General features: G+C 33.9%; 1 protein-coding gene across 1 annotated transcript in view; it reads right to left on the bottom strand.

The window, feature by feature from the left end:
* LRP1B (LDL receptor related protein 1B) overlaps nucleotides 1-26,693 on the bottom strand; it is a 576,984-nt gene that overhangs the window by 227,101 nt on the left and 323,190 nt on the right. Inside the window, 5 exon segments of the mRNA XM_087859483.1 lie at nucleotides 4,121-4,206; nucleotides 8,742-8,925; nucleotides 14,996-15,183; nucleotides 20,262-20,384; nucleotides 23,507-23,635. Of these exon segments, the coding sequence (XP_087715609.1) occupies nucleotides 4,121-4,206; nucleotides 8,742-8,925; nucleotides 14,996-15,183; nucleotides 20,262-20,384; nucleotides 23,507-23,635 (710 nt within the window).

A 26,693-nucleotide genomic window follows, 5' to 3' on the forward strand; every position in this document is an offset into this window, starting at 1 on the left:
AAAATGAGCCCTGGATAGCCATCTGATGGAAGTCAGAAAAGAAGCTTTAGAATCTACTCTGTCCAAAATCATTTGTCTCAATAACATAAATCAGCTGCCTTGTTTAGCTTCTTCTTGCTTCCAAGGGCCCTCCAGTCAACATGGTGCCATATTAGAATTTAGAAGTTATAATCCCAGGTAAGTATTTGACCAAAGAGGAACTGCATGGCCAACATCTTTTTATTCCACATGGAAATATGAGGAAATGCCTGTCTCCAGACTCATGTCTTTTTTAGAAGGTAACAAAACTGAACATGAATCCAACTGATAGGTTTCTGGATACTACAGTTCTTTGGTCTGATAGGTGTGCCTTTTGACAGATTTGATTTAAGAACTGTGTATCAGGATCTAGGAATCTTTCTAGGTGAATTGTTCAAATGATTGCTGAGGGGTTAATTTAATTCTGACCTTTCATTAGGGCCCATAGATTTACTACCCCAATGGACCAACAAAACTTGGATCAGGATTTCAATTGTGTTAACTCATTTTAAGGCTTGGATAGTTTCTTAATATATAAATTTTATGTATTAAAAAATGATTGACACTATAGACATTTGGCAAAGCCCTAAGAGATCCTCACCATATCTTTATATCTGTTGTAAACTTGCTTATATCCATATTCAACCTAAAATTGTAATTAAGTCTCAAATTGTTTTAGGGGTTATTTATGAGTAGCTATAGTCTTATGAGTCAGGATTAGTACCTTTGGGGAGATGGGCTGTTTTGTTTAGTTGGAGGAGAAGGGAAAGGGAGGATGATAATTACCACATCTGGGTTCAGTTTCCAGATCTATTCCCCAAATTTAAAATCAGATAATGACTCTGCATTAGATTTATATACTCTTTTATAAGACTTGGGCCAAGGCTAAATTATTACTGTTCATATTTTATTTCTTTGCGATGATCTAGAAGACTAAAGATGGCCTAGTTATAGAAGCAAGTCAGAGAAGATTCTGGAAGATACTGATTTTTTCTTCTCTCAGCAGGCTAAATTCTAGTGGTGATGGCATTAAAATCATAAGTGCAAATCTTATATTTTTAGTTGGCTTAACGTGAGCAATCTCTTTCTTCAGCCTCAGATTATAAAGTTAACCTGAAATACCCTGATCCCTTGAAACTGCCTGCCATTGGTCATAAGCAAGAGACACAAATAAACAAACATGACTGTGTGTAAATTACTATACCCACATGAATAAACACAAGTATACTTCTTAACTGAATTACTGATCAAAAATAACCACCATAAATGCTTAAAAAAAATCAGTCACAGATTCAAAAGATTTGTTAAATATTCATTCACAAGCTAAAAGCTGGAGGACTCCTTAACTAAATGCACTTCAGCATACATATCTAGGAAGCTCTCTATGCAAAATCAAAGTTTTAAAAATATAAATTGAATTTGGTCCAAGTTCTGTTGAGAGTTTAATAAATTCACTCCAACAGTAGTTTGTAATATCCTTTCTGTTCAAATGCTTTTAACAGCAGAGGAATAAGGTAAATGTGTTATGGTTCTGTGACGGCCTGCAATTCAGATGGATGAATTAGAGCTTTATGGAGAAAAGCATCTTGTCACTAACTTTAGGAAAGATTCACCCAATCAGGGCAGAATTATCTATTCTTTTCCTTACAATAATCAATTTAGATAATGAAAATCCAATTCCAAATTCAGCAATTCACTATAATAAATTAAAGATATAAATGCAGAGGAATTGAAGCTCTGAATTCTGACATATCTATCTAACCAAGCTGGTCATTTTCTACAGCTTTACCCTTAATCCCCACAGAAAACTTCGCAATTCCCTTTGCAGAATCATATGCAAGGAACATTAAAACAGCCAAGGGCATGGTCAAAATAATGTCTAAACACTAGAGTCATCCCAGTGGTTTTAGAGCTGAAAATTGGTTTCATCAAAATCCTATTTGCTTCTTTCATTTCTATAGCTGAAGATTTGCACCCTTTGGTTCAAGATGATTAATTTAGGAAATTGTGTTTTGTTTCTCTATGCAATTTTACTGGAATAAAAGGCATTGCTAGGATTGAATTGGATAACATTGGAAAGCCACTTGGTTAATGCACTTAAATTAATAAAATTAATAGTTGATTAATGCATTTTGCTTCCAAAATCCATGTTATTAAAGTACATTTTCTTTATGCATGTGGTGTATGAATTTAAGTTATAGCTAGCCTAGCTACAGCTATGTTTTAGAATACATAGGGTAAAAAATAATCTACCAGTTGTTATAATTTTTCACTAAAATCCTTCATGAGATTGTATGGACTACAACAAAGAGAATAAAATTCAAGATATTATGGTAAATTGTTCTTCCTAATCACCTACACAAAAAAAAATTCCTCCCAAATTTAAGTCAAGGATGTCTTTTCACTTATTTTGACTGAAAGAAAATATGGGGAGATAATTACTTCTGTTTTTTACTACATGTAGACAGAAATCTCTGAGAGAGAAAAAAAAAAAAAAAACACTGTTTCTACTGCCCAGAACTCCTTGAAAATTCCTCTAATGCTATAATGAAACGTAGTTAAAAATATCTTCCCTGACAGAAATGATATATTCCAAACAGACTTCAGGCAAAACTGGATTTAAGGCTTATGTCTAGTTTTTGGGCGTCTATTTCCTTACTCAGTGGTCACATTCATAAATGCTTTCCAAAGACACAGATGTTCAGAGTCCTCATGAGCTTCCTCTTTTCTCTCACTCTCTCTTCATTTTCATAAACACTACACTAAGAAACCTATCTGAAAGTCATCCCCACTTAGGTACTAGTGATTGGCAATAGTTGAAAATGATACCAGGAAAAAAGTGCTATCTGAACGTGTGCGTTAAAGCAGTCTGGATATATGAAATAGACTTAAATGATGCATACAGGAAAAAATCATTTTGTTCCATTTAGAACAATCTCTGATAACATATTAGGCGTGAGAACAACAAAAGGGATACCAGCAGAAACGTCCTGAATCACAGGGTTGGAAAATAAAGCAAGGAGATGTCATTGAAGCTCTGTTATGGTCTTCATGAAGTCAATAAATTATTGTTGCTATTTTAGTTATCAGTTCAACTGAGCTTATACAGAGTGTCCTAAAGAGAGAACTTCCTCCCTTTCTGATAGCAGAGTCTAAAAGGAAGAAATGTTAAACAAATAAACAAAAACAACCTAGTAAAGAGAAAATAAGCACGTCCCTTTTCCAGATAGCATATAGGAAATCAGTGACTGGCACATTCAACTTTGAAGGTATAGAGAGGCTTGGAGGGGGTATGGAGACCTACTCCAAAAGAAAAAGACAATTTTCAATATTTTGTAACTTTGCTATAAGCTTAAAATTAGACTAGACAGGAAAAAAGAATTAAGTTAAATAGTGTAGAAACCATTTGGGCAGCAAACATTTTTTCACACTTATATATGCTAAAACTTTCTCCCCATTGTTGTATTGATCTTCTATTATCTTATATAATACAATCTTATATTATTACTCATTATTATTCTCATATTATTCATCTCTTAAATAGATAGGGGTAATTCTTATATTGTCAATAGATTTGTTTACTTTTTATAAACATGAAAATATTTTACATTTTTCCCAATCTCTGCAGGGTTCACAATTAGAGATGCCTCTCTCCAATGATACAGTGAATGTTGCTGGCACACTCTAATATCAAGAGCAAGAATCTAAACCTCACAGACATTCATGAACAAGTATACCTGTGGCGAGCACATGGGAAGTCTGAGAACTTCAGTGAATTGGAGAGCATTGGCCTCTATGTCAAAGTGTTAACTGCAACACAGTTTGGATCATGGACGTTGAAGGATGTGAGCTCAGCACTGCTATATCTCCCTATTTATTTTCATGAGTAGCCTGAAATCTAGATTTTCATGTGAACTTTTCATTTCTAATCTGTGACTTAGAGGAAAACTGAAAAATCCAACTGTCAAGGAGAGTCAGTATCCCAGTTGCTAATGAATATTTGCACTTAAAATGAAACTAAATTCTCAAGAAAGATGAATGAAACTGACAGTGGCAATGGAGGAATCATATTAAATATGAAATCATCATGACAATGTCATACCTGTTTTAAAAGTGTATAGTTGGAGCCATCAGTGCTAATCTTCCTTATCTCATGATGATCGGCAAGAATTAGAAAAGGTTCTTCATCTAAATACCAAGACAAAAACATAATTAGAATTTTATATGTATGGTTTTCAACTTTGCTTAGTCTCAACTTTAGTTTTTGCTGCATTATAAATTTAAATGCAGTGCCCTCTGGTAGATTAATGGTTAAAAAATTCACACTAAGCATTTCAATTGATAATAAAATGGAAAAGTAGCAGATACCCAGGCAGTATGGAAAATCTAGATAATTCTAAATGCATCTCTCTCTTTCCCTCAGTATTCATGAACAGCAGATTATTTAATTTATTTGGAATTGGAAAATATCTGCTGTCATAATCTGACTTTTTAAAATGAGTTTCAGAAAGAATAAACTATACCTATTTCAGAGACCTACAGTACAGCTAATTCATAAAATCAGAAAAATCTTTCTTGATAATCTAATAAACAGGTTATGCTGTCAAAATGACTTTGGTGAAAATCAAGGGTATCACTGCCTACATATATTTGTTTTATCTGCCTGGAAACTTCCGTTAGATAATTTTGGAACTCCAGATTCTATAATTTTTGTTTATTAATTTCACCTTTCCCCATAATCCAGCTTTTTTAATCCTTTAATGATCGTTAATGGTCTTTATTTCCTCCTTAAAATTTGTCTAATAAGTTGTAGTATCTCCCTTGCTCTAGAGTTCAGGAACGTTAATAGTAAGACTCTGACCATGTTCCAAATATATGAAGATCCTCTAAAACTTTAGATCGGTTTTCTCTTCAGATTTTTTCGAAACAAAATGGATTTTTATTTTTATTTTTTAAAAGATTTATTTATTTATTTTAGAGAGTGAGAGAAGGAGAGAGAATCTTTGCTGAGTGGTAGAGCCTGATGGGGGCTAGAAACAACGACCCTGAGATCATGACCTGACCCAAAGCCAAGAGTCAGATGCTTAACTGAGTGCGTCACCCAGGTGCCCCACCCCCCCAAACTGGATTTGTAACTAAAAAATATTCAGAAAGTTTGTATAGCACATTTATCTGAATATGTACCTGAATAATTTAAATTCAAATTGATCACATTCTTGATTGTTATTATCCTGGGTCAATTCAATTAAAGTTTTGTTCAAACTCTTTTTTTAAAGAGCTTCATTTCTAAGATGAAGTCATATACTTAGTTGCCTGATAGGCAAATTTACTTTTTAGGAGAAATTAGGAAAAAAAAAAAAAAAAGAAAGAAAAAAGCAATGAAAAAGTTAGTCACTTTATGGAACTTAATGTGGATTTTATTATAAATCATTTATCGTTATAGACTTATTGTCCTATTTGTTTAATTTATATTAAAAATTAATTCTTTCCTCTTATCCTTTAGTTTCACAGTAAGTATATAGGGTGCTATATTGTATTTTAGCATACTTTATATGTCAGGGACTAGAAATGTGTTCCATACACACGGGACATCTTCCATTAGCAAGAGCAGCACCTCCAGTCAATCATTCAGTCTTTATTGATGCTAAATTGAGATTCATAACCCTACTAAAGGGAATCGGCTCTAAAGCTGAAGGTGCTTTGCCATCTCTTGTCAACTATATTTATAAACATGAAATTAGTCAGTCATGGTCTACCTTAATACTCAGGCAGGTATGTTCTTTACTGCTTAAATGTAATACCTGAAATTATAAAACTCTTAGAAGAAAACATTGAGAAAAGTCTCCATTAAGGTCTTGGTAAAGATTGTTTTATATATAACACAATAAACACAAGTAATAAAGGAAAAATAAGCAGAACTATATCAAACTAACAAGCTTCTGCACAGCAAAAGAAACAATCAACATAATTAGAAGGCAACCTATGGAATGGGAGAAAATATTTGTAAATTATATATCTGATAAGGTGTTAATATTAGGGTTAATCTTGGAAATATATAAAGAGTCCATACAAATCAATAACAAAATAAAATTGACTTAAAAATGGGCAGAGGAGGGCCACCTGGGTGGCTCAGTTGGTTACGTGTCTGACTCTTGATTTCTGCTTAGGTCATGATCTCAGGGTTGTGAAATAGAACCCCATGTTGGGCTTTGTGGTGGGCATGGAGCCTGCTTAAGATTTTCTTTCTCCTCTCTCCCTGACCCTCTCCCCTCTCTATAACTAAATAAATAAACAAATAAATAAAAATCAGCAGAGAAACTGAACAGACATTTTTCCAAAGAAGACATACAAATGGCCAACAAGTACATGAAAAGATGCTCAACATCAGTAATCACCAGGGAGATGCAAATTAAAGCCACAATGAGTTATCACCTTACACCTATTAGAATAACTATCATCAAAAAGACCTGAGATAACAAGTGTTGGCAAGGATGTGAGAAAAGGGAACCTTTGTTCATTGTTGGTAGAAATGTAAATCCACTATGGAAAACAGTATGGAGGTTTCTAAAAAGTTAAAAATACAACTAACATATGAACCAACAATCTCGCTTCTGGATATTTATCCAAAGGAAATGAAAGCAGGAATCAAAGATATATCTGCACTCCCATGTTTATGGCAGCTTTATTCACAGCAGTCAAGACATGGAAACAACCTAAGTGCCCCTGAACAGATGAATAAAGAAGATGTGACATGCATACACATATGTATAAATATATGTTTATATGTATAGGTACCTGTATTCAAACACATGTATTAATTTATATATTTGTATTTACACATATGCATATTATATAGTATGTAATGTATATGTATATTATATATAGTATATATTCTATATTTTCTATATCACATACATATGTAATATTATACACACACATACACACACAATGGAATACTATTCAGTCATGACAAAGAATAAAATCCTGCGATTTACAACAACATGGATAGTCCTTGAGGACATTATACCAAGTGAAATAAGTCAGAGAAAAACAAATATTATGTGAGATCACATATACATAGAATCTCAAAAAAGCCAAACTCATAGAAACAGACAGCAGAATGGTGGTTACCAGGTATGAGGGGTAAGGGAAATGGGGAGATGTTGATTAAAGAGTACAAACTTCCAGTTAGAAGACAACGAAGTTCTGAGAATCTAAGGTGATTATAGATAACAATACTACATACTTGAAAGTTGCTAAGAGAGTAGAGCTTAAATGTTATTGCCAGAAAAAAGAAATGGTAATTAGGTGAAGTGATGGAAGTGTCTAACACTATGGTGGCAATCGTATTTCAGTATATAAGTGTATCAAATCAACACATTATACACTTTAAAGTTACACAATTATAAAATTTAAAAAAATAAAGTTGCACAGTTATATGTTAACTATTTCTCAGTAAAGTTGGAAAAAATCTATCCTCTCTTTAGCAAAACATTTATGCTTCAGAAATACTTTGTTTTTGTATTAAAATTATTATTAGTTTCTAATTATTACTGTTAATGAGAAACAACTACAGCATGGATACATGATATAATAAGACCAAAATTGTAATCATTAGCACTCATCTCCTTTATACCATCCTTAGCAAAAAGCTAGAAATAACAAAAACTTTGACTGGTTTGAGATTTTATCTCTTCATATGTCACTGATTGCATGATGTAAGTAGGTGGGTAAATTAAAAAAAAAAAAAAAAGCAGGCTCCAAATAATACACAAATTGATTCAGTGATGAATATTCCAAGAATAAGTAAAAATGAAATAAAAAAATTTGAAAGGGCTATATTTTTCTCCATAATGTGCAAAGGTTTAGCCAGTTGAAAACTAATTTTAAGAATTTCTGTCACTGGTGTTTATTTTATATAAATAAATAAAATATCTAATGTTTTAATGTTTGTCATGCATATATGACATGCACATACATGAGACACTAGCAATGCTAATTTGATTCATCATATTCAAAAACTATGGGGGTAAGAGACATATTATGTACCATTTTTTGCTCATTTAAACAGTCATTATTTATTATATATTGCTTTGTATTATTTCAATATGTGTGATTTTCTCTCCTAGAATTACAATATTTTAAAAATTGTGGTCCATGTTCTAATGAATTTTCTAATTTACAAATCAAACACACTACTTGGAACAAACAGAAGTTTAATAATGTTTGCTGAATCACTGGAAGAATTCAAATAGTCCTACAGAGCTGATTTATTGCTGTTGTTGTCATCATCAGTACCATTATCATTATTGACCACTTCTCCTTGGCAAACATATATGAATGTGTGTGGTGAGGGGAGAAGGAAAAACTATTATAATACAGTCACAATAAGCTCTTTAATAGTCTTGGCCAAACCTACTCCTAAGAACCTGTGATGCAGCAGGAAAAACGGCTAGAAATAGTTTTTTTTTACTTCTAAACACTTTCAAAATCTAGAAAGCACTTAATAATTCACAAGACCATAATGCAACTTTATTACAAACAGCACAGCTTGTGGACAGCACGCAAAATGAGAGTGACAGATTCCTATATCGAGGTAAATAGGGAAGAATTTTGATTTCTCAGAAGTAGCAAGGGGGAGTGAATTCAGTAAGAATGGCTATAAAACTCATGATCCATATGTGTAACTGAGGTTGGATCAGTGGACAAGTGCAGTTCGATACCTGAGAGTGATTTGCAGCCATTTGGGTTATCAGGTTGTATTTCATAGCCATCTGTACAGAGGCACTTGTAGGTCCCATATGTATTGATGCATTGCTGGCTACACGGAAATCCCAAGGAGCATTCATCAATGTCTACACATGTTTTACCATCATCCTTCAGTTGGAATCCAGGCCAGCATTTGCACTGAAGAATGAAAAACAAGCACAATCAATTCATATCATTGTCACTGTCTTTTCCTATTGGATATCCCTTTAGTATGATTCAAGAAAGAAAATCATGTAAGAATAGATAATGGCAAGTCTTTCTGTGTCCAGTGATTTTAATAAGAATTAAGTGTATTAACTAAAGCTAAAGCTAAAAAAAGAATTTTCCCAAATAGCTTCATTTGATCATCTGACATTGGCAAAATTATAAAGGTTAACTGACATCATCAAAGCCTTGTGGCTCTAGCATGATGATGACCACAACACTAGTCAACTTCTTTTGTTCTTTTTCTATTACATCATATTGTCTTTTTAGAGGGCTTTAATAATCATAAGAATTAACTGTTACGTGGAGCTGTGAAGATCACTAACTTTTTTACATATGTTACTTTATCAGAGCCTTACAGAAATCTATGATGTAGGTATCATTACTTTTAGTTAACTGATGAGAAACCTAGAGGCACAAACATGAACTTGCCTGGATAAAGCCAGTCAGGGAGCTGAGACTGTCTGTAACATACAGTACAGCTCAATTAGTATTTATCGACTGGGTCTGATTCCATTACTATGTTGATACTGTCTGGAGAAATAAAATAAGAGTAACAATTTCCCCACTATATTTGTATCATCAAATCTTTCCTTCAGCATCTCTATCATGTACTAGAGGAACCTCTGCCGATGATATGCAACATTTACTAACTGGCATGTAAATTCTGAATATAATGTCACCCCATGTATGTCCTTGCAGTCCTAAAAAAACAGCATGCTGTGATCTTGTGATCAGTCACTCTCTTTCAGATCTACACTCAGTTCCTGCCACGTAGCATTTGAGAATTTTAATTACACAAGATCAGCCTATAGTTGACCAAATGATTACGGTCATGTTAACATTTGCAAACACTATTTAGCTCTCTCCGAATAAAGGAATGTGCGAATATTGAGTAAGACAGTGAGTTAAAAAGAAACCCTAAATTGTTAAGAGTAACTAGTATTCAACAGTTACTCAGAGCAAACATTTAATAACCTCAGTCATTCACCTGAAGGTAAAAGTGATGGCAGAGTTTTTATCTACTGGGAAAAATATTAGAGATATACGTGCATATTATTAAATAGTCAGCAAACAACTGACTTAAGTACCAAAACAGCATTCATTACTTGGGGGCGAGGCAGCATCATCTTCACCTGAAAGTGCTCTAAGGAGAATTTAAATACCTTTTATTAAGTTCTTTTTCCAGGAATGGATCCCTTTAAGGTCTTAGCACTTTCATCATTAACAATTTACACCAATAATTAGCTAATAATCCTCAGCAATTACATGTTGTTTTGCTTTGTTTTTTAATCCTTAGGACCCACTGGCAAGCCAGCAAATCAAAGCAAAAGCTGTAGCTTGATTTCCCATACTCTCCTCATCAAACTCTTATTTTCTTTGAGAACACTCATCCTGCTACCTGATTTAGGAAGTCAAGACAACTGGTGCTTTGCTATGGCAAAAGAAAGTAAGATGCTTAATGTCACCTAAGTGGACACTTAAAAATGGTTATAATGGTAAATTTTATGTCAGATATATTGTACCACAATTTTTAAAACAAATATTTTTTTGAAAAGAAAAGTGAAAAAATGACAGGATACAAAAAGTTATCACTGAAAAGGACAGAAAAATAGATCATGTGGTCATGGGATTGGGAAACCAGAGAGTCACAGACTAACACAAGACTATACTGAATTCAAGGTGCGCTTTAGGACAAGTGAAAGGAATTTTAATAGAATGTACTGAGTTCCTCTCAAAGAGTATTATAAAAGGAAATAAACAGTATCCCGGTTTTAATGGGATTTCTGAAAATCACTTTGAATGGCTAATGTCAGGCTTATGGAACTATTATATCAAAGAGACACCTTAGATAAAAACACATTTATGGAAAATCAATTTCTTAAAGTAAAATTGGTAAAAGTTACCAAATGTAATATATATTTCTATAAACAAATTAGTATGTTTAAGGTTATCTGTAACTTTAAAAAAATGTTTATTGAAAGAGAAGATTTTTTAAAAGACAATTTCCAACAATCCTTTAACCTTGTTTTATTTCATTTTTTAAAGATTTTATGTATTTATTTGAGAGAGAGGACAGCTTGCACAAGTGGGGGAAGAGGGAGTAGCAGACTCCCCACTGAGCAAGGAGCCTGATACAGGGCTTGATCCTATGACTCTGAGCCTTGCTCCCAAATAACCCAAAGTTATCAATGGGAAATTCTACTAGTCTAACTTTCATAAATTGAATGAAGAAACTAATAATTATTTGCATCTTCAAAGATAAAAAAGGAGGGATTCATCTATATTTAATAGAAAATAAGTTTAAAAAATTTTCATCTTCATTTACAAAGAAAAACAATTTTTATGAAAGTGAGATTTATATATATTTAATACCATCATAATTTTTCTCATCATCGAGAACTACTTCAAATTTTCCGGATTTGTATTAGTTTTTATATAAGATCATATAGCCAACAGAAAGAAATACAGCTACTCAAACATTTCCTATTACATTCAGATAAGGTTTTTTTTTTTTTTTTTTTGCAGATTTTTAAGTGGTATTTGGCAAATATTATTTTATTTCTAATATATACATTAAAACTTTTTTCTTTCCCAGAAGTACATTTATTTTTACATGGTAAATTATACTTTTCATCAAAATAAGATCCTTACTTTTAGTAAATGTTATTACTCCCTTTTGAATAGTTAGATACATTGTATTTGCTTTATAACAAATGTGCAAATTGTTCACAGTCCATAAGGTCTAAATTTTGCTTTTGTAAGCAATTTTCATTTTATTGCAGATTTTGGAGGAGGATTTCTTGTCATGTTCTACAGATATTGTAATGAGGAATAGATTACTGGATGGTTTTCCCCATTCACTGGAAGAGAGAGACTTATAAACTGACATCCCCCCCCAAAATATGGAAGCTTTTGTTGTATAGAAGGCTTTTTACTCAATTTCCTATCAACAAATTATCATGAATATAAATATGTGTGTGTGTGTGTGTGTGTGTATAAAATCTCAGCACAATATGTAAAAATATTTGCTTTGAAACTTTATTTAAATCTCTCATTTATGATTCTAGTCTCAGCTGCTTGAATTTTTATATTGTTCTTGTTTCCCCAAAAGATGTTTTATTTTATGCATTAGTTTTGACATGTGTACATATTCAAGAACACTATTCGTAGCAATTCTGTCAGGTATACACATAGACTTTCTGAATGATTAAATATGTTGTCTATTTTAACTGGAATTCTCACTTTATTCTATGACTCCTGAGAAGTCAAAGTGAAAATACTAATTTTTAAAAATATTATCAATAAATAAGTTTCTGTATGAGATGTCTTATAAAGTAATTAAAATAGATTTACCATGGCACTCTGGATGATACCTATTTCTACCACAGTGGTCTTCTAAACATGGCATTTCTGAGCACTAAGTACTTCTTATACACAGGCATTCTATTTTATTTTATTTTTTTATTTTTATTTTTTTTAAAGATTTGTTTATTTATTTTAGAGAGAAAGAGAGCGAGCGAATGGGGGGAGGAGCAGAGGGAGAGGGAGAGAAAGAATCCTTGAGCAAACTCCCTGCTAAGCACAGAGTCCAACATGGGGTTCCATCCCAATACCCTGAGATCATGACCTGAGCTGAAATCAAGAATTGGATGCTTAACCGACTGAAGCACCCAGGCGCCCCATATGCAGGCATTTAGAAAATAGTAAATTTCATTCTGAATGTTATGTCAAAAACTGACCATCTTATATTCTATAATTTTTAGATTTCACCAATATTGTTACGACAGATTTAAATACACACAGGATAAGCACAAGGAAATCTACTTTGAAATTAATGTTTTTAGATAGATAGGTAGATATAGATTCTATGATATATAGATTCCATATAGAAATATGGAATGTATATATTATACAGACAGGACTAAAGAACTATTTCTAAACTGTGAGTTGAAGTTTTAATTAATTATCTGTAATAATTCTATGACACATTCCCTAATTCTTCAGGAAACATATCTACATTGATTGGGCCTAAGTCACTGGTAATATTTTTTCTGCTTCCTTGGGTTTCAAAATATTTACTGCCAAAATTATTTATTTGATACATAGTCATCTCATTAAGAGTTATTTGGCTCATTTGTCTTGTTTCTTTTTACCTACAATACAACACTTGTGGGTATATGTGTGTTTTAAACCTGTAAATTTAACCAAGCCTTCTTAATACAGTATTTGGACTAATTTTTTTTTTTTAACAAAATGTAGCTTTCTAGGGTTTTACTTTTTATCTCTGTTTTTGCACAGGGGAAAATCATTATTGTAGTTCTCTGGTTATATTTATATACAATAAGATCCTATCAATGTAGTTAAATTAATCACAATACCAGAAATTCAGAAATTACAAATGGCAAAGCGGTTGTTTGGCTAAATTTACCATTAGATAGAACTGTCTTGTCATAGAATGTCAAAGTTGGCAGGGAAAAAGACACATCTCTGCAATACACAAATATTCTCTCTAGCATGCTTTAAAGAAAGACATTTAGCCGTCGAACACTACATCAAAAACGGATGATGTACTATATGTTGGCTACCTGAACATTAAAAAAAAAAAAAGACATTTAGCTACAATTTAACCCCTGTAGTAGTGAGAAACGAGGCAGCTCATTTCAATGTAAAGATAGTACTTCAGAACACTTTTCCTCATATGAACAGAATCTGCTTCCCAACCTGTAATTCCACCCTTTGAAACAACTCAGACTATGTCCGTTCCCCAATCCAGTATTTCATATATTTGAATACAGCTAATAAGCCATCTTTGCTCCAGACAAAACTTCTTCCAATGGTGTGTGTTCCAGACTCCTTATGTTTCTGGGTGTATAAATTTGTATACACTACAACTTGTCATTTCCTCTTAAAATGCCATGTCCATTAAGGCACATAGTATCCCAGGTGTGTTCTGCCCAGTGCAGAGCTCAGTAGAATAAATTCTAATCTCTGTAATGGTCTTAACTGGCATTAGACTGCCTCTGTGCTTTGTAGGAGCATGTCCTATTGCTGATTCATACAGAGCTATTTTTTTTTAAAGACTTTATTTAATTATTTGACACAGAGAGAGACAGCCAGGGAGAGAGGGAACACAAGCGCGGGAGTGGGAGAGGAAGAAGCAGGCTCCCAGCGGAGGAGCTTGACGTGGGGCTTGATCCCAGAACACGGATCACGCCCTGAGCCTAAGGCAGATGCTTAACGACTGAGCCACCCACGCGCCCCTCATACAGAGCTATTGCAGTTAAAAAGACTTTCAAATGAATTACTCTTCCTGAGATTTTCCCACACTTACATAATCAGTTTTAACCTAATGCACAGCTCTAATTTTAATATTATGCTCATCTGCATCCTCCGTTCCAACATGAATGAAACAGAAATGTTTTCAAAAGCTATTCCTGTCAATCAATTTTGTCAGTGAATCACGCTCTTTCAGGAAAATGGTACTAACAAAAACCAATTAGGGTATTAGGCATGATTTATTTTTAGTGTACCTGAACGCAGTCCTAATAATTCATGCATTCTATTTTTTTTTCTTCCTGTTTATACGAATAATATTGTATTATCCAGTGTTGTGGTAAATAAGTGATTAACCCATTCATTTCATTTCAAAGATGGGAAGAAGAATGAGGGAAGAAATGGGAACTTAAGAGTTGCATACATATTTATGTGGTATTAACATGGCAGTATCTCCCTAAACATTGATCTTCTCTTGCTTTTTTTTTCTTTATGTTCAGCATATATTGAAAAACACTTTGACATTTTCATCTTTCTGAGTATATTTTTACAATTTTTATACCACATTATTATTGTGAATTGCTTATATAGATACTTTTCATTTAAATAGTTTTACCTAACGATATTATGATGCATTTTAAGTTTTACAGCTATCTTGGATTGAATGGTATTCATTATCTCAAATTCCAGTGTATCGGGGGATTTACTATTTTTGATGAGTACTCACCTTGTAACTGACTGGAAGGTCCTGACAATCTTGAGAACATCCACTGACTTTCTTACTCAAACATTCATTTATATGGCAGCTTCTCTCATCTGAGCCATCGCCACAGTCATCCTTATTGTCACAAAGACCTCCACTGGGAATGCACCTGCCATTTTTGCACATAAAAAATGAACTGTTGCATGACTGTTCTGGAAAAAGAAAATAAAACAAATGGAACATAAAGGGCTTGCCATTGCTTTATACTACAATTGCTGAAAACATTCACAAATCTGATAACTTATCTGTCAAAAATTATAGTAAATACATATACATATAAAATCCTCTACAGTGTAGTATTTTATACACAAAATATAAAAAAAAATCAAGGACAAACTGTACTTTTATGTTCTACACTTACTGAAAGTCTTTCTTTCCCATGAAAATTAGCAGTCAAAATAAGCACCTATAGTAAAATTAATGGAGTATTTCTGTCTTCACCTATATTGTGAAGAATTAATTCAAAAGTATAATGATAGTTTGACATTTCCCTCAAGCCATAGGTCTCTAAGAAATTATGTGTCACTAAAAAATTAAGAATCTAGAATAGGTAGATATTCCTAAATTCTTTTTCTTCTTGGAAATATAACACTGACATTTTTAAGTCAGGGCATAAAAAGGACATTTGTGGTGAATAATAGTTGTTCCAAATATAGCTATGGAAAAGGAGTTTAGGTTTTGCAGCTACTTATAACCTGATGACTTGAACATTACTTATTATCATACATGATAAAAGAGAGCCTATTAGCATGTAAAGTACATGAGAAAAAAGTAATTGGGTTTATTTTAAATATATGACTATGTATTCAGTCTTTGGAAGAGTGAAATGATAAATAGACCAGGTTTGGCTGGGTATATATTTCTGTTCAAATGATATGCAATTTACTTTGTTTTGCCTAAGTATCACTAATACAGACTTTCTCTCAGTAAATCTCAACTTATTTTGTTTGAGTTTTCAAATAGGTCCATACAAGGAAATTATTTTCACATAAAATCATGTATTAAGAAGAAATGGCTTTTCTGAAGGGATCGAGGTGATGGATTCATTAGGTTCATTGCCCCAAATCTTCATATTTTAGCACAGATTTAATTTCTAAAACTAGATGCAAAACATAGTTGATTAGTAGGATCCTGCATGGTATCACTTGAAACATCACATGCTTAATCATTTGCATTTCTTTTCATTGAATATCACACCAGACTGAAGTGAAAATCAGAGTCACAGTTTTTCCACTGAAAAGCAAATTTGGGAATAAGTATAATATTACATATTTCTGTACCTGCACTTTTGCACTTTGGGTTTAAAGGTGCTTCATCAGAATGATCAGGGCAGTCAAAGTCCCCATCACACTGCCATTGGCTATTTAAGAGACATCGTCCATCAGCACAACTAAATTCTTCTGCCTTGCACTGTCGGTATCCTAGAGATAAAGAAGTAAACATTCTAATTCATATAACAAAGATTGAATCTGCATTCCCTAATGTACACCATACCTAGTTAACCATGGGATTTACCCATGTCTCCTACGGGAAATGTTTCTTATTCTTTTTTGGGACAGTGGTCATACTTGTAAGAGGTATTTGTGGTTGAGAAGTAAGATTATGGTCCACGAAATAAAATCAGAAACAAGGAAATCTTTTTGTTTCTAGGTGAGGAAACAAAAATGCAATACTCAAGGATATTATCTTTATTCACCTATGATCTATATCCTAAAGATTTCCCTTTGAATGGAAAACAAGAATAAAGCTACTAATTTTTTTTCAAGACTAAGCTTGGTTAGGTATAGTACCAGAACATATGGATGAAGTGATTCCAAGTTATAATGATAATTCTAAGAAGCCATAATGCCATGTTTATGTTTGGGAAGCAGCACTGAAAGTGTAAAGACATTGTTAAAATGAAAAAAAAAAGGCCAATTTATAAAGCAATAGGCCCAAAACTATTGTAATTGTCCTATGTATAGATACTTAGAGGTATTAAAAAGCTTTATTCAAATCACAGTATCAACCCATCAATTTTTAATGATCATATCTATGCCTGTTTGTAAGTAAAACTCATTTGATTCTGTTATGAGTTTTAGATTGAATTTTTCCCAAGTTTGTTAATAATAAAAACTGCCATTTCTATTAGAAACTTTCTGGTAAATCTGATAAATATTCTACTTTTGAAGACAGGGAATAAGATCTGTATGTTTCTTAACAAATAAAATTCCAATAGAAAAATAATTCAACAATGATTATATAATTGAGATTTTTATCGTTCTGAATGGCAAAACTACAGAGTTCTAAAATACCTCCAGTTTCCTTGGGCTTTCATCTCCCCCCCCCCTTCACTAGTTCATTCTCCTCATTCAATATCTACACTACATTCAAGTCTCTCCCAGCCCAATAACAATAAAAATCCATCTGGTATGCCTGGGGGGCTCAGTCAGTTAAGCTGCCTACTCTGGATATTGGCTCACATCAAGATCTCAGGGTTCTGGGATCAAGTGCCCCTGTCTCCTCCTCCCTGTAGGGCTCCATGCTCAGTGGGGAGCGTCTGCTTGAGGATTCTCTCTCTCACTCTGCCCCTCCCCCTGCTCAAGCACTCTCTCTTGCGCACGTGTGCAAGCTCTCTCTTTCTCTCTCAAATAAATAAAAATCTTAAAAAAAAATCCATCCACATAACTCTTAACTGCACATTACTTTTCTCCCGTACTATGCTGTACAACATTCCGGTACTTATCTCCAGTTCATCCTTGGTTCATTCACATCCATTTCGACAACATCTACCTTCTGAAATTCCTCTCAGAGCTAACAAATGCCGAGTGACAAGTGTCAAATTCAAAAGTGTCTCAGACTCCTATTTCACTTTCCTGTAGCATTTGATGTTGTTGAGCACACTAGCTTATAAATAATTTCCTGGTTTAATATTTACAATCCACTCCCGCGGCATCTTTCTTACTTTGCTTTTGTTGTTCCCTTGTATCCTTTTTTCTGTATGAAGTCATCTCCTGTTTCATCCTAAAACATTGTAGGTGAAGCCCTAATTTCAATCTTCAGCCTGTTGTTCTCTTCTTTTCCTTTCTGCAGTATTGGGTGTTCTCATTCTTTGTCATATTTTGAATATCACCTTTATGCCAATGGCCACCAAATTAATCTTACTTGTCCTGATCATACTTCTGGTCTCTGGAACTACACTTTCAGACACTCACTCGATAGCTTCATATGACTGTCTGATTAACACTTCATATCAAAACATCCAAAATTAATTCTTTTGTACATTTCTCTTCTCCTACACCAGCAAAACTTGGCCCTTGACCTCCCGTGTTCCAAATCTCACACCAAGTCATCCAAGCTAGAATATCTCCTTTATCCTCCATATCGGACTGTAAATGAATTCTGACCCATTCTGTTCTTTCCATTCCAACATTTCTGCCCTGGCTTATCATCACCTCATTAATCATCAGAACTATAGCAATAATCTTCTAGCTAGCTTACTTTTCACCTAATGGCTCCCCTCTCCCAGGGCAATATTTCATCCACTCTGCTGAAAAAGATGGGTCTGAAACATATTTTGACTGTGGCATTCCCTGTTTCAAATGTATGCTGGCAACTGAGAGCCAAAATAATTAAATACAAATCCTTTAACACTGTATTCCAGACTTTTTAGAATTCAGCTTCAACTTTCTAACTTCGATTTACCTCACAAAAGACTAATTGCTATTCTTCAACCATGTCAATTTGTAGGCATTTGAAACATACATAGAACTTTCTATGTGTCCAGAACAATTCTAAGCACTTTGCAAATATTAATTCATTTAATTCTCTTAGCAGCTCTTAGAGTTAAAAATGTTATTATATATTTTTTACAGATGAGGAATTTAGGGACAGAAAGGTGAAATAACTTCAAAAGTCACACAGATAGTAAGCAGCAGAGCCAGGATCTGGACCCAGGCCACCTGGCTGCAAGGTCCATGTTTTTAACCACTGTGTTATTTTATCTTCCATCTAAATATGACTTTCTTTAACATTCCCTGCTTCTGTTCTTTAGTGCTTCAAATATTATTCTCTCAGCTCTGATCCCATGTATTGTGATTCTTACTCCCATCTGACAATATGTGCTATTATTCTATCTTGTATTTCTGATTTTCCTGTTTGTCTGCAATTTCTTCTAGTGGGATCTCTGTCTCATTCATCTCCATATCAACTGAATAAGTGTTGAGCAGAGGGAAGATATTCAATCAGACATAACTCTACTTCAGATTTACATCTTAAGTTATGATGTACCTTTTAAAATATCACATTGAATCCATGACTTAATGGTGAAATGATCATAAAAACTGGTATCCACTGATTTCAAAGAGATTGCTCCAAAGACCAAGGCTATAGACACAACACAGGGAGGACAAAAGAGGGCACTAAATCTACTGCCTTTCATGAATATATGTGGATTTTATGGCTCTTCATTTTATATTTATTCATGTATGCACTTAAGGGTTTTTTTGTTTTGTTTTGTTTTTTTAACAAAACATACTAGGTTCACATAAGACTACAACTTCAACTAGGAATTTTTAATGATTTTCACTATAAAAGTTACATATGTATTTGTATGTATATGTTATATATGTGATGGTCAAATAAATATATATGTAATGACAAGATACATTTCATCATAATAAAATTAAATTTTAACCAATAAGTGCACATGTAAAAAGGTGGAAGGAAAATATTAAGTATCCAGTTTCTCCGATAATTGTGAATTCTATTATTTTTTCCTCAGTCAAATACTTGATTTGGCTATAAGACTGAACTAGATAGCCATATATTGTCTTTAAAGTTTAAAGTACTTTCAACCAAAGATATTTGTATAACCATTTCCCCACGTGGCTCCAAATAAGAACATACTACAAGTAGGCATTTTCCTCAGACCAATGTGTAATTATACTAGAGCTTAAAGAGGTTATCCAGGTACTTCTATGAATAACCGAATTTACATGTCCTTTGTGACCTTAAGAAATGTGTTGTTTTCATCATTTATTTCTATATTTATTTTTTAAAAGATTTTATTTATTTATTTGAGAGAGAGAGAACAAAGGGAGAGGGAGAAGCAGACTTCCTGCTGAACAGAGAGACCAGCGCTTAACTGACGGAGCCACCCAGGCACCTTTAATTCTGTATTTCTTGAGTCATCTTAAAAGACCATTACTCAGCCTGAGAACGTCTTCCATGAAAAGTCTGGATTACTTACCACACTGTAGTGACTCATCAGAGCCATCTCCACAATCATCATCATGGTCACAAACAAATTGCTTGGGGATGCACACTTTATTATGACACATGAAAGCATTTTCATCACAGGTATTATTGGGGGCTAAGAAAGATATCACAAAGAATTAAGTTAGGTGAGTACCTATTTTACCTTCCTCCATCTGAAGAGTTTAGGGATGTATGCTGTTATTCTCAGTAATTCATTGTTATTTAGAAAGAGAAAAGTTATCTCAATATTCCATTCATAATATATATGAATATTCATATAAATTCATAATATATTAGCATACATATATTTATATATCAAATATATGAATGTAATTCAAAGTTTCAGTAGTAATACATTCAACAATTCCAGAGTGACCCTGAAATTTCCGTTCATTTAGCATTTGTAAGTTTGCTGAAGGATGAATTCAAAGGTTCATACATGATTTAAAAAAAACAATCACTCAACTGTAATAATGTGACTGGGTTTTTTTCTCTCTTCATGCCTGTAGTAATACTAGGGAAGTGATAAAAAACAAAAAACAAAAAAAAAAAAACCTTGCTTCTTTGTGGAAAATGGAACCGAAAAGACTACCAAGTGCTAATAATGCTTATGATGGAAGTGAAAAGAAAACATCAAAAGAATTAAGAAAGTTATTATCTCTAAGATGCAAATAAAACTTTTGGGTTAAATTAAGATCTATAGTGTCATAAGCCCAAGCATTAAGTACCACATCAAATTAGGAATATCTATCCACAAAATGGAGTATTGATTTCTTTTGGACTCCTGATCCATGACAGTAGTGATGTAGCAAGGATCCTAACCAAGGGGAAAATGGTTGACCAAAAAGTGCAATAACCTTCAGCAAAAGTTCAAAAGCTGATAACTTGTGCAAGTGAATAAACTTTAATATGCATGTAACAATATGCATAGAATCATAGTGGTTTGAAGAGATCATTTAAATATTTTCAATTACCTTGTCTTATATTTAAAGGATAAATGTTAATGTTAGTACTCAAGATTTGGGATATTGCAAATGTAAAAATAATCTACTATATAATAGATGTTAACTAAACTTATTGTGGTAATCATTGTGCAATGTTACATATACCAAATCATTATGTTGTACATCTAAAACTAATACAATGTTATATGTTAATTATATCTCATTTTTAAGTAAAATAAAAAAGAATCTGATATATGGCATTATAGTATACCAGAAAGAGGAAGGTTTTGCAAAACGTCACTCTGCTACTTATGATTTGTATCCTGAGGAAGGTATTTGCCTTCTTACTGCATCTGTTTTTTCATCCATTTAGCGGGATAATAAAATCTATCTGATAAACTTCTTGCAAGAACTAGATAAGGTATATGAAGAAGATCAGCTCATTCCAGGTACTCAGTAAATTCCCAGGTGCTATTTAAATTTCTATCTATGTAACAATTATTTTTGGCAGATCCTCAAAAACATTTCACTGAGATACTGGGAGAATTCAATAATGTAAATAAAAACCCCTGCCAAAATAATCGGCATAAAATGGGCACATGAAAAAATCTGCAAGCCTTCTAATCTCCTCCTTCCATGTCTTAATATGGACTTTCCTCTACCTAGAACACCTCTCTCTCTTTCTCTCTTTGTTCCTTATGACTCAGATAACGTTAGTACTTTTTCTTGAAATCCTTCCATGATACTTCTACTCTTTTTAATATATTATTTCTTTGTGATGACCCAGTATCTTTTCTATACTTCATTCTGACACTGAAGGCATAACGATTCTTTTCCAAGTCAATCGGCTCCCTAGCCCCTAATGATGAAAATAGAGACATGAATAAGTAAAACAGAAAGGATTCCTTGGATTTAATCAAGTGTAATTTATTTTCAACAAATTTATTTTCAAAAATGATGTGGAAGCCACGTAGGAGCAGCTTTTAAAAACTTCCCATTATTATCAAAGTAAAATGCAGTTACTAATAACTGCTCTAACTTTGAAATGTATGACAGCTTATATAACTCAAGTGCATTGTGCCAATTCTAATAGATGAATTATTTTTTAAAACAAAAGCAACAGAGGCTTATTTGGCATTAACACTTTCAGGTCACTTGAGTAAAATTTGTTGCATTTTAGCATAATTTACTTAATAGCACCCATGTGGTCTAATAGTGCTAATATGCCTCCCAGAGTGTTAACTTGCTACAATAGCAACAGTATACTGGGACCATCTGGATCCCTGAAATGATACATAATCCTCTGTTATGTAGCCCTCAGTAGCCCCATTGACCTTTACAGACACACATATCAGTTTCAAGATCAAAGTGAATTATTCTACAATAGCATGAGTTCTGTGCACATAGGCCTGCCTCAAAGTTTTCTTTTTCCTTCTCCATATTAACTATTCCCCGACCCCTATATACACACACCCACATACACACACACCTACATTATAGCTTCAAAATAGTCTTAAAGACCTGAAGACAGGTCACTGGAGAGATGATTGGCAGAATTCACTTTAATGAGCAGAATTCATAGCACTGTTTCCGATAAATTGCTCAGCTCAACAGATCCCCTAAGTGACCTTGGGACCTGCATTCAAATATTCAGCCCCTTTATTCTCTTGATCATGCAAAGGAATTTATCTAAATTTTTACTATTGAGCAATTCTGTGAAAATTTCCTGAGGTGACCAAGAGTCAGAAACTTAATAAATCGTCTGACCTCCAAAGGTGTTCCCCTGATCCCCCAGCTTCACTCAGCTATATCCATACTGTTTTTACCTGACCTAAGGGTTAATACCCTCTCCGTAGGACTAATAGGTGTTTACTGACCTTCTGATCAGTGGTTATTTGGGATCACATCAGCCATTTATAGAGTGTCTGTAATAGGCAATCTAAAAGCCTTTGTGGGGGTGGGGGCGGGGTTCTAAAAAGAAAATAACAAATCTACCACAGTCACACACACGTCAGGTAGCCACATAATCTCAGAAGTGAAATGATGAATCTGTGTTCATCAGAGTGGTTTTAAAATGGGTGGTCTCACTGTGCATGTTTGAAAAACTCTGAACAGCAGTTGGTTAGAGGGGCTGCTGAACTCCTATGATGACAACATCCCACCTGATTAATTCTGGTACTGCTTATGAGACCAGGGATTGGGAAAGTAGGGAAAATGTGATAGTGGGTACTGCAAAAGCGAGAGTCAGGAAGTTGCGTCAGTTTTCCTCCACACAGACCCTCACGTGTCCTACCGCAGCCTGCTGTGGAGAGCTCATCACTGCCGTTTGGACAGTCCCTTTCACCATCACAAAGCCAGTGTCTCGGCACACAGGCATGGGAGCCCTGGCAGCTGAACATGTCGGCCGCACAGGTGGCAGCGCCTGAAACCCAAGGAGAGAACGCCATTAAGATGACTGCATGTAACATTTATATCCCCCTTAGAAAGAAGGAAAACAGAAGAATGTGCTGACAAGGAAGAGACTGTTGCTATTTGGAATCATCACATAGTATCCTTCTCCTATGTTTTAAACATTTTACTCTCAGAACTCATGCCTTCCTAAGTGTGAGTATTGTATTTCTTTTTAATAGTAATAGTAATAATAATAATAATAATAGCATTTTTATTGCTTAATATATGCTAGGCACTTGATGTATTAACTCATTTAATTCTTGCAAGAACCCCAACCAGTAGAACTCTTATTGGTCTCATTTCACTGAAAGGAAGCTTAGGCTCAGAGAAGTTGAAAAGCTTGCAGAACGTCAGAAGTTGCACAGGATGCCACATGTTGAGCCGAGAGTCCAAACCCTTCTGATTGCTAAGCAGCTTCTCTCTCTCTCTCTTTTTTAAAAGATTTTATTTATTTATTTGACAGAAAGAGAGAGCACAAGCAGGGGGAGTGGCAGGCAGAGGGAGAGGCAGGCTCCCCACTGAGCAGGGAGCCCAATGTGGGACTTGATCCCAGGACCCCAGGATCATGACCTGAGCTGAAGGCAGATGCCCAACGGTCTGAGCCACCAGGTGCCCCTAAGCAGCTTCTCTTAACTGCTAATGTCATGATTGTTACTCCCCACCTGTGTTGTTAAAAAGAATAAATGTACTCATGTTCCTTTTGTTTTTACACAATAAATAAAATCTACTTTTTCTCCGCTCTGTCAATTCAATGTCTCTTTAGATACATGATGTTTTTCAAATGTATACGGAAAAAAAATGCTTGCTGATTTTGATTATAAATTCAAAGGGTCATAGGTTGTTTCTTTGTTTCTCCTTATATGGGTATAGGACAATCATATGAAATAGAACATAATTATTTCTCATGATATTTTCCTAGCACCTAATACAGTTATACATGTTGAATGCTTTACTTATTTATATACAATACTTGTTGAGTGAATCAGTTACATGACCCTCAAATTATTTTATTTTAAAAATGCTAATATCTGCAGGAAGAAAATATGACAATAGAATGATGAGAGATATTTGGTTTCAAACATTTAACGCAGTGACCAAAATGCTTTAATTATAGAACCATTATCATCTTTCTTTTCAGCTGCAGAGTTGTTGTGAGCAGATAATGCTTTTCAATGCAATGCTTTCAATATGGGGGGCAGCAGGGTGCTTTGAGGATTTTTTCCATCATAAACATGATTGTCCTTGACATATACTTTAGCTTGGAGGACAGGATGGCAAGCGAATACAGAAAAGTCCTCCAGGTAATTCAGATTTGCTCATTTGACTGAGGATCAGTGTTAATAGAATGGGTTTAATATGATATCTATTACTGGAAGAAATCATAAAAAATCTATTAAATAAATGTTGCTTTCATTTAAAAATGAATTTACCTGCTATTATGTCTTTAATACCTTCTATAATAAAATCATTTTCCTACAGAATTTATTTTTATACTATTCCTCATTATGATCTATCTTTTTAAGCTTGCCATAAGAGTATAAAGTGTCACTTTCACTATTATACTCTCAATTAGTGCTTTAATTTCCATAATATTTTTGTTATTTAGCTTGAGATTTTTAAAAAGTGCAATCTCTCTAGTAAGGAAGTTTTGATACATGTAAAACTCCTTGTCTACTTTCTTATTATCATCCCAATTTATTCTCAAGGTAGGCATAATAGATATAACATCAATTTGGCTGTTGAGAAATTGAATTCTGTATGACCTTGGAGAAGACTAAGTGTCTGAGTTTCTCTATTCGTAAAATGAGGGGTATGACTAGATAATTACTAAGATACCTCAAGCTATAAAATGGCATAAAGCTCTTTGCAGCTAATTTTCTGGCTCCCTTGATAGTATTCAACAGATTCTGTATTAAGAGCATGCCAAAACATCATAGTCAATCAGAAAGAAAATGGGCCAAAGAAAAAACTCATGGCTTCATTCCATAGTTACCACTGCCATCTGGAGACACATTACCTTCCTTAGGGAAATGAATCCCAAGAAAGGAAGAAGATAAGCTAAAAGATTTCTACCAGATCTGTCTTGTGCACCTGCTCAGATATAATATTTGATTGGTAAGAGTTACTACCCCATTAGGAAGTATTCAAGAAATCTGAATTCAGGTCTTAAGTCTGTCATCACTGAATCACTGAGTGACCTCAGGCAATTTATTAACTTCTATGAGTTTCTCGTTTTTCATCTGTCAAATGATGAAGGTGTACTAGATTACAGTTTTCAAAACAGGATCCTCAGATCCCAAGTCAGAGCCACTATCGTGCTTGTTAAGAAAGGTTGTGCTTACAGCCCACATTAGAACATTTGAAGGTGAAGATTAAGGATGTGCATTTTTAGCAAACTTCTAAGAAAGACCTTTTGTGCACTAAAGATGATAACCACTGAGATAAATTATTTATAAAGTTCCTTCCCAATCCTAGTATACTAGATTCAGTTCATTGAGTGATATTTGGTCTACAGCAGTCTTTATGTGTCACCAGCTTGGTAGTTAACATACAAAATGCAGCCTGTAATTAAATTAAATAGACTGGGTATTTTGACAACAGGTAAACATGTCCATTACCATTTTAATGCTTTAAAAAAATTATCAGGACACTGCTAGATGTAGATGTGGCAATAACATTGAAAAATAAGGGAGAGAGCAGGAGAAATGGAACAAAAGGGAATGGAAATAAATTCATTTACATTGTATACATAGGCCACGTTAGATGATCACAATAGTTACATACGGGAGATCTTTTGTAGCCCCCTAACAGGTAAGAAAAATACAGATGTGGGAGAATTCAACTCTGGTTTCAGAGTCTTTAAACCTTCTACTCTATTGTGTCCACTCAGGAAGGACAGAGCCATTTAGTGTAGTGTAGGTTTAAACAGATGGTCAAAAGCAAGATGATTTTAAAGACTGGCAACATGCTCAACCCATTGTAAGTAGGTAATGCTTCTGTTAAAATTAAAGAAAGATTTAATAGCAAAG

This window comes from Ursus americanus, chromosome 1 (assembly GCF_024610735.1).
Source record: "Ursus americanus isolate L20-20 chromosome 1, mUrsAme1.1.p, whole genome shotgun sequence".
Classification (NCBI taxonomy): Eukaryota; Metazoa; Chordata; class Mammalia; order Carnivora; family Ursidae; genus Ursus; species Ursus americanus.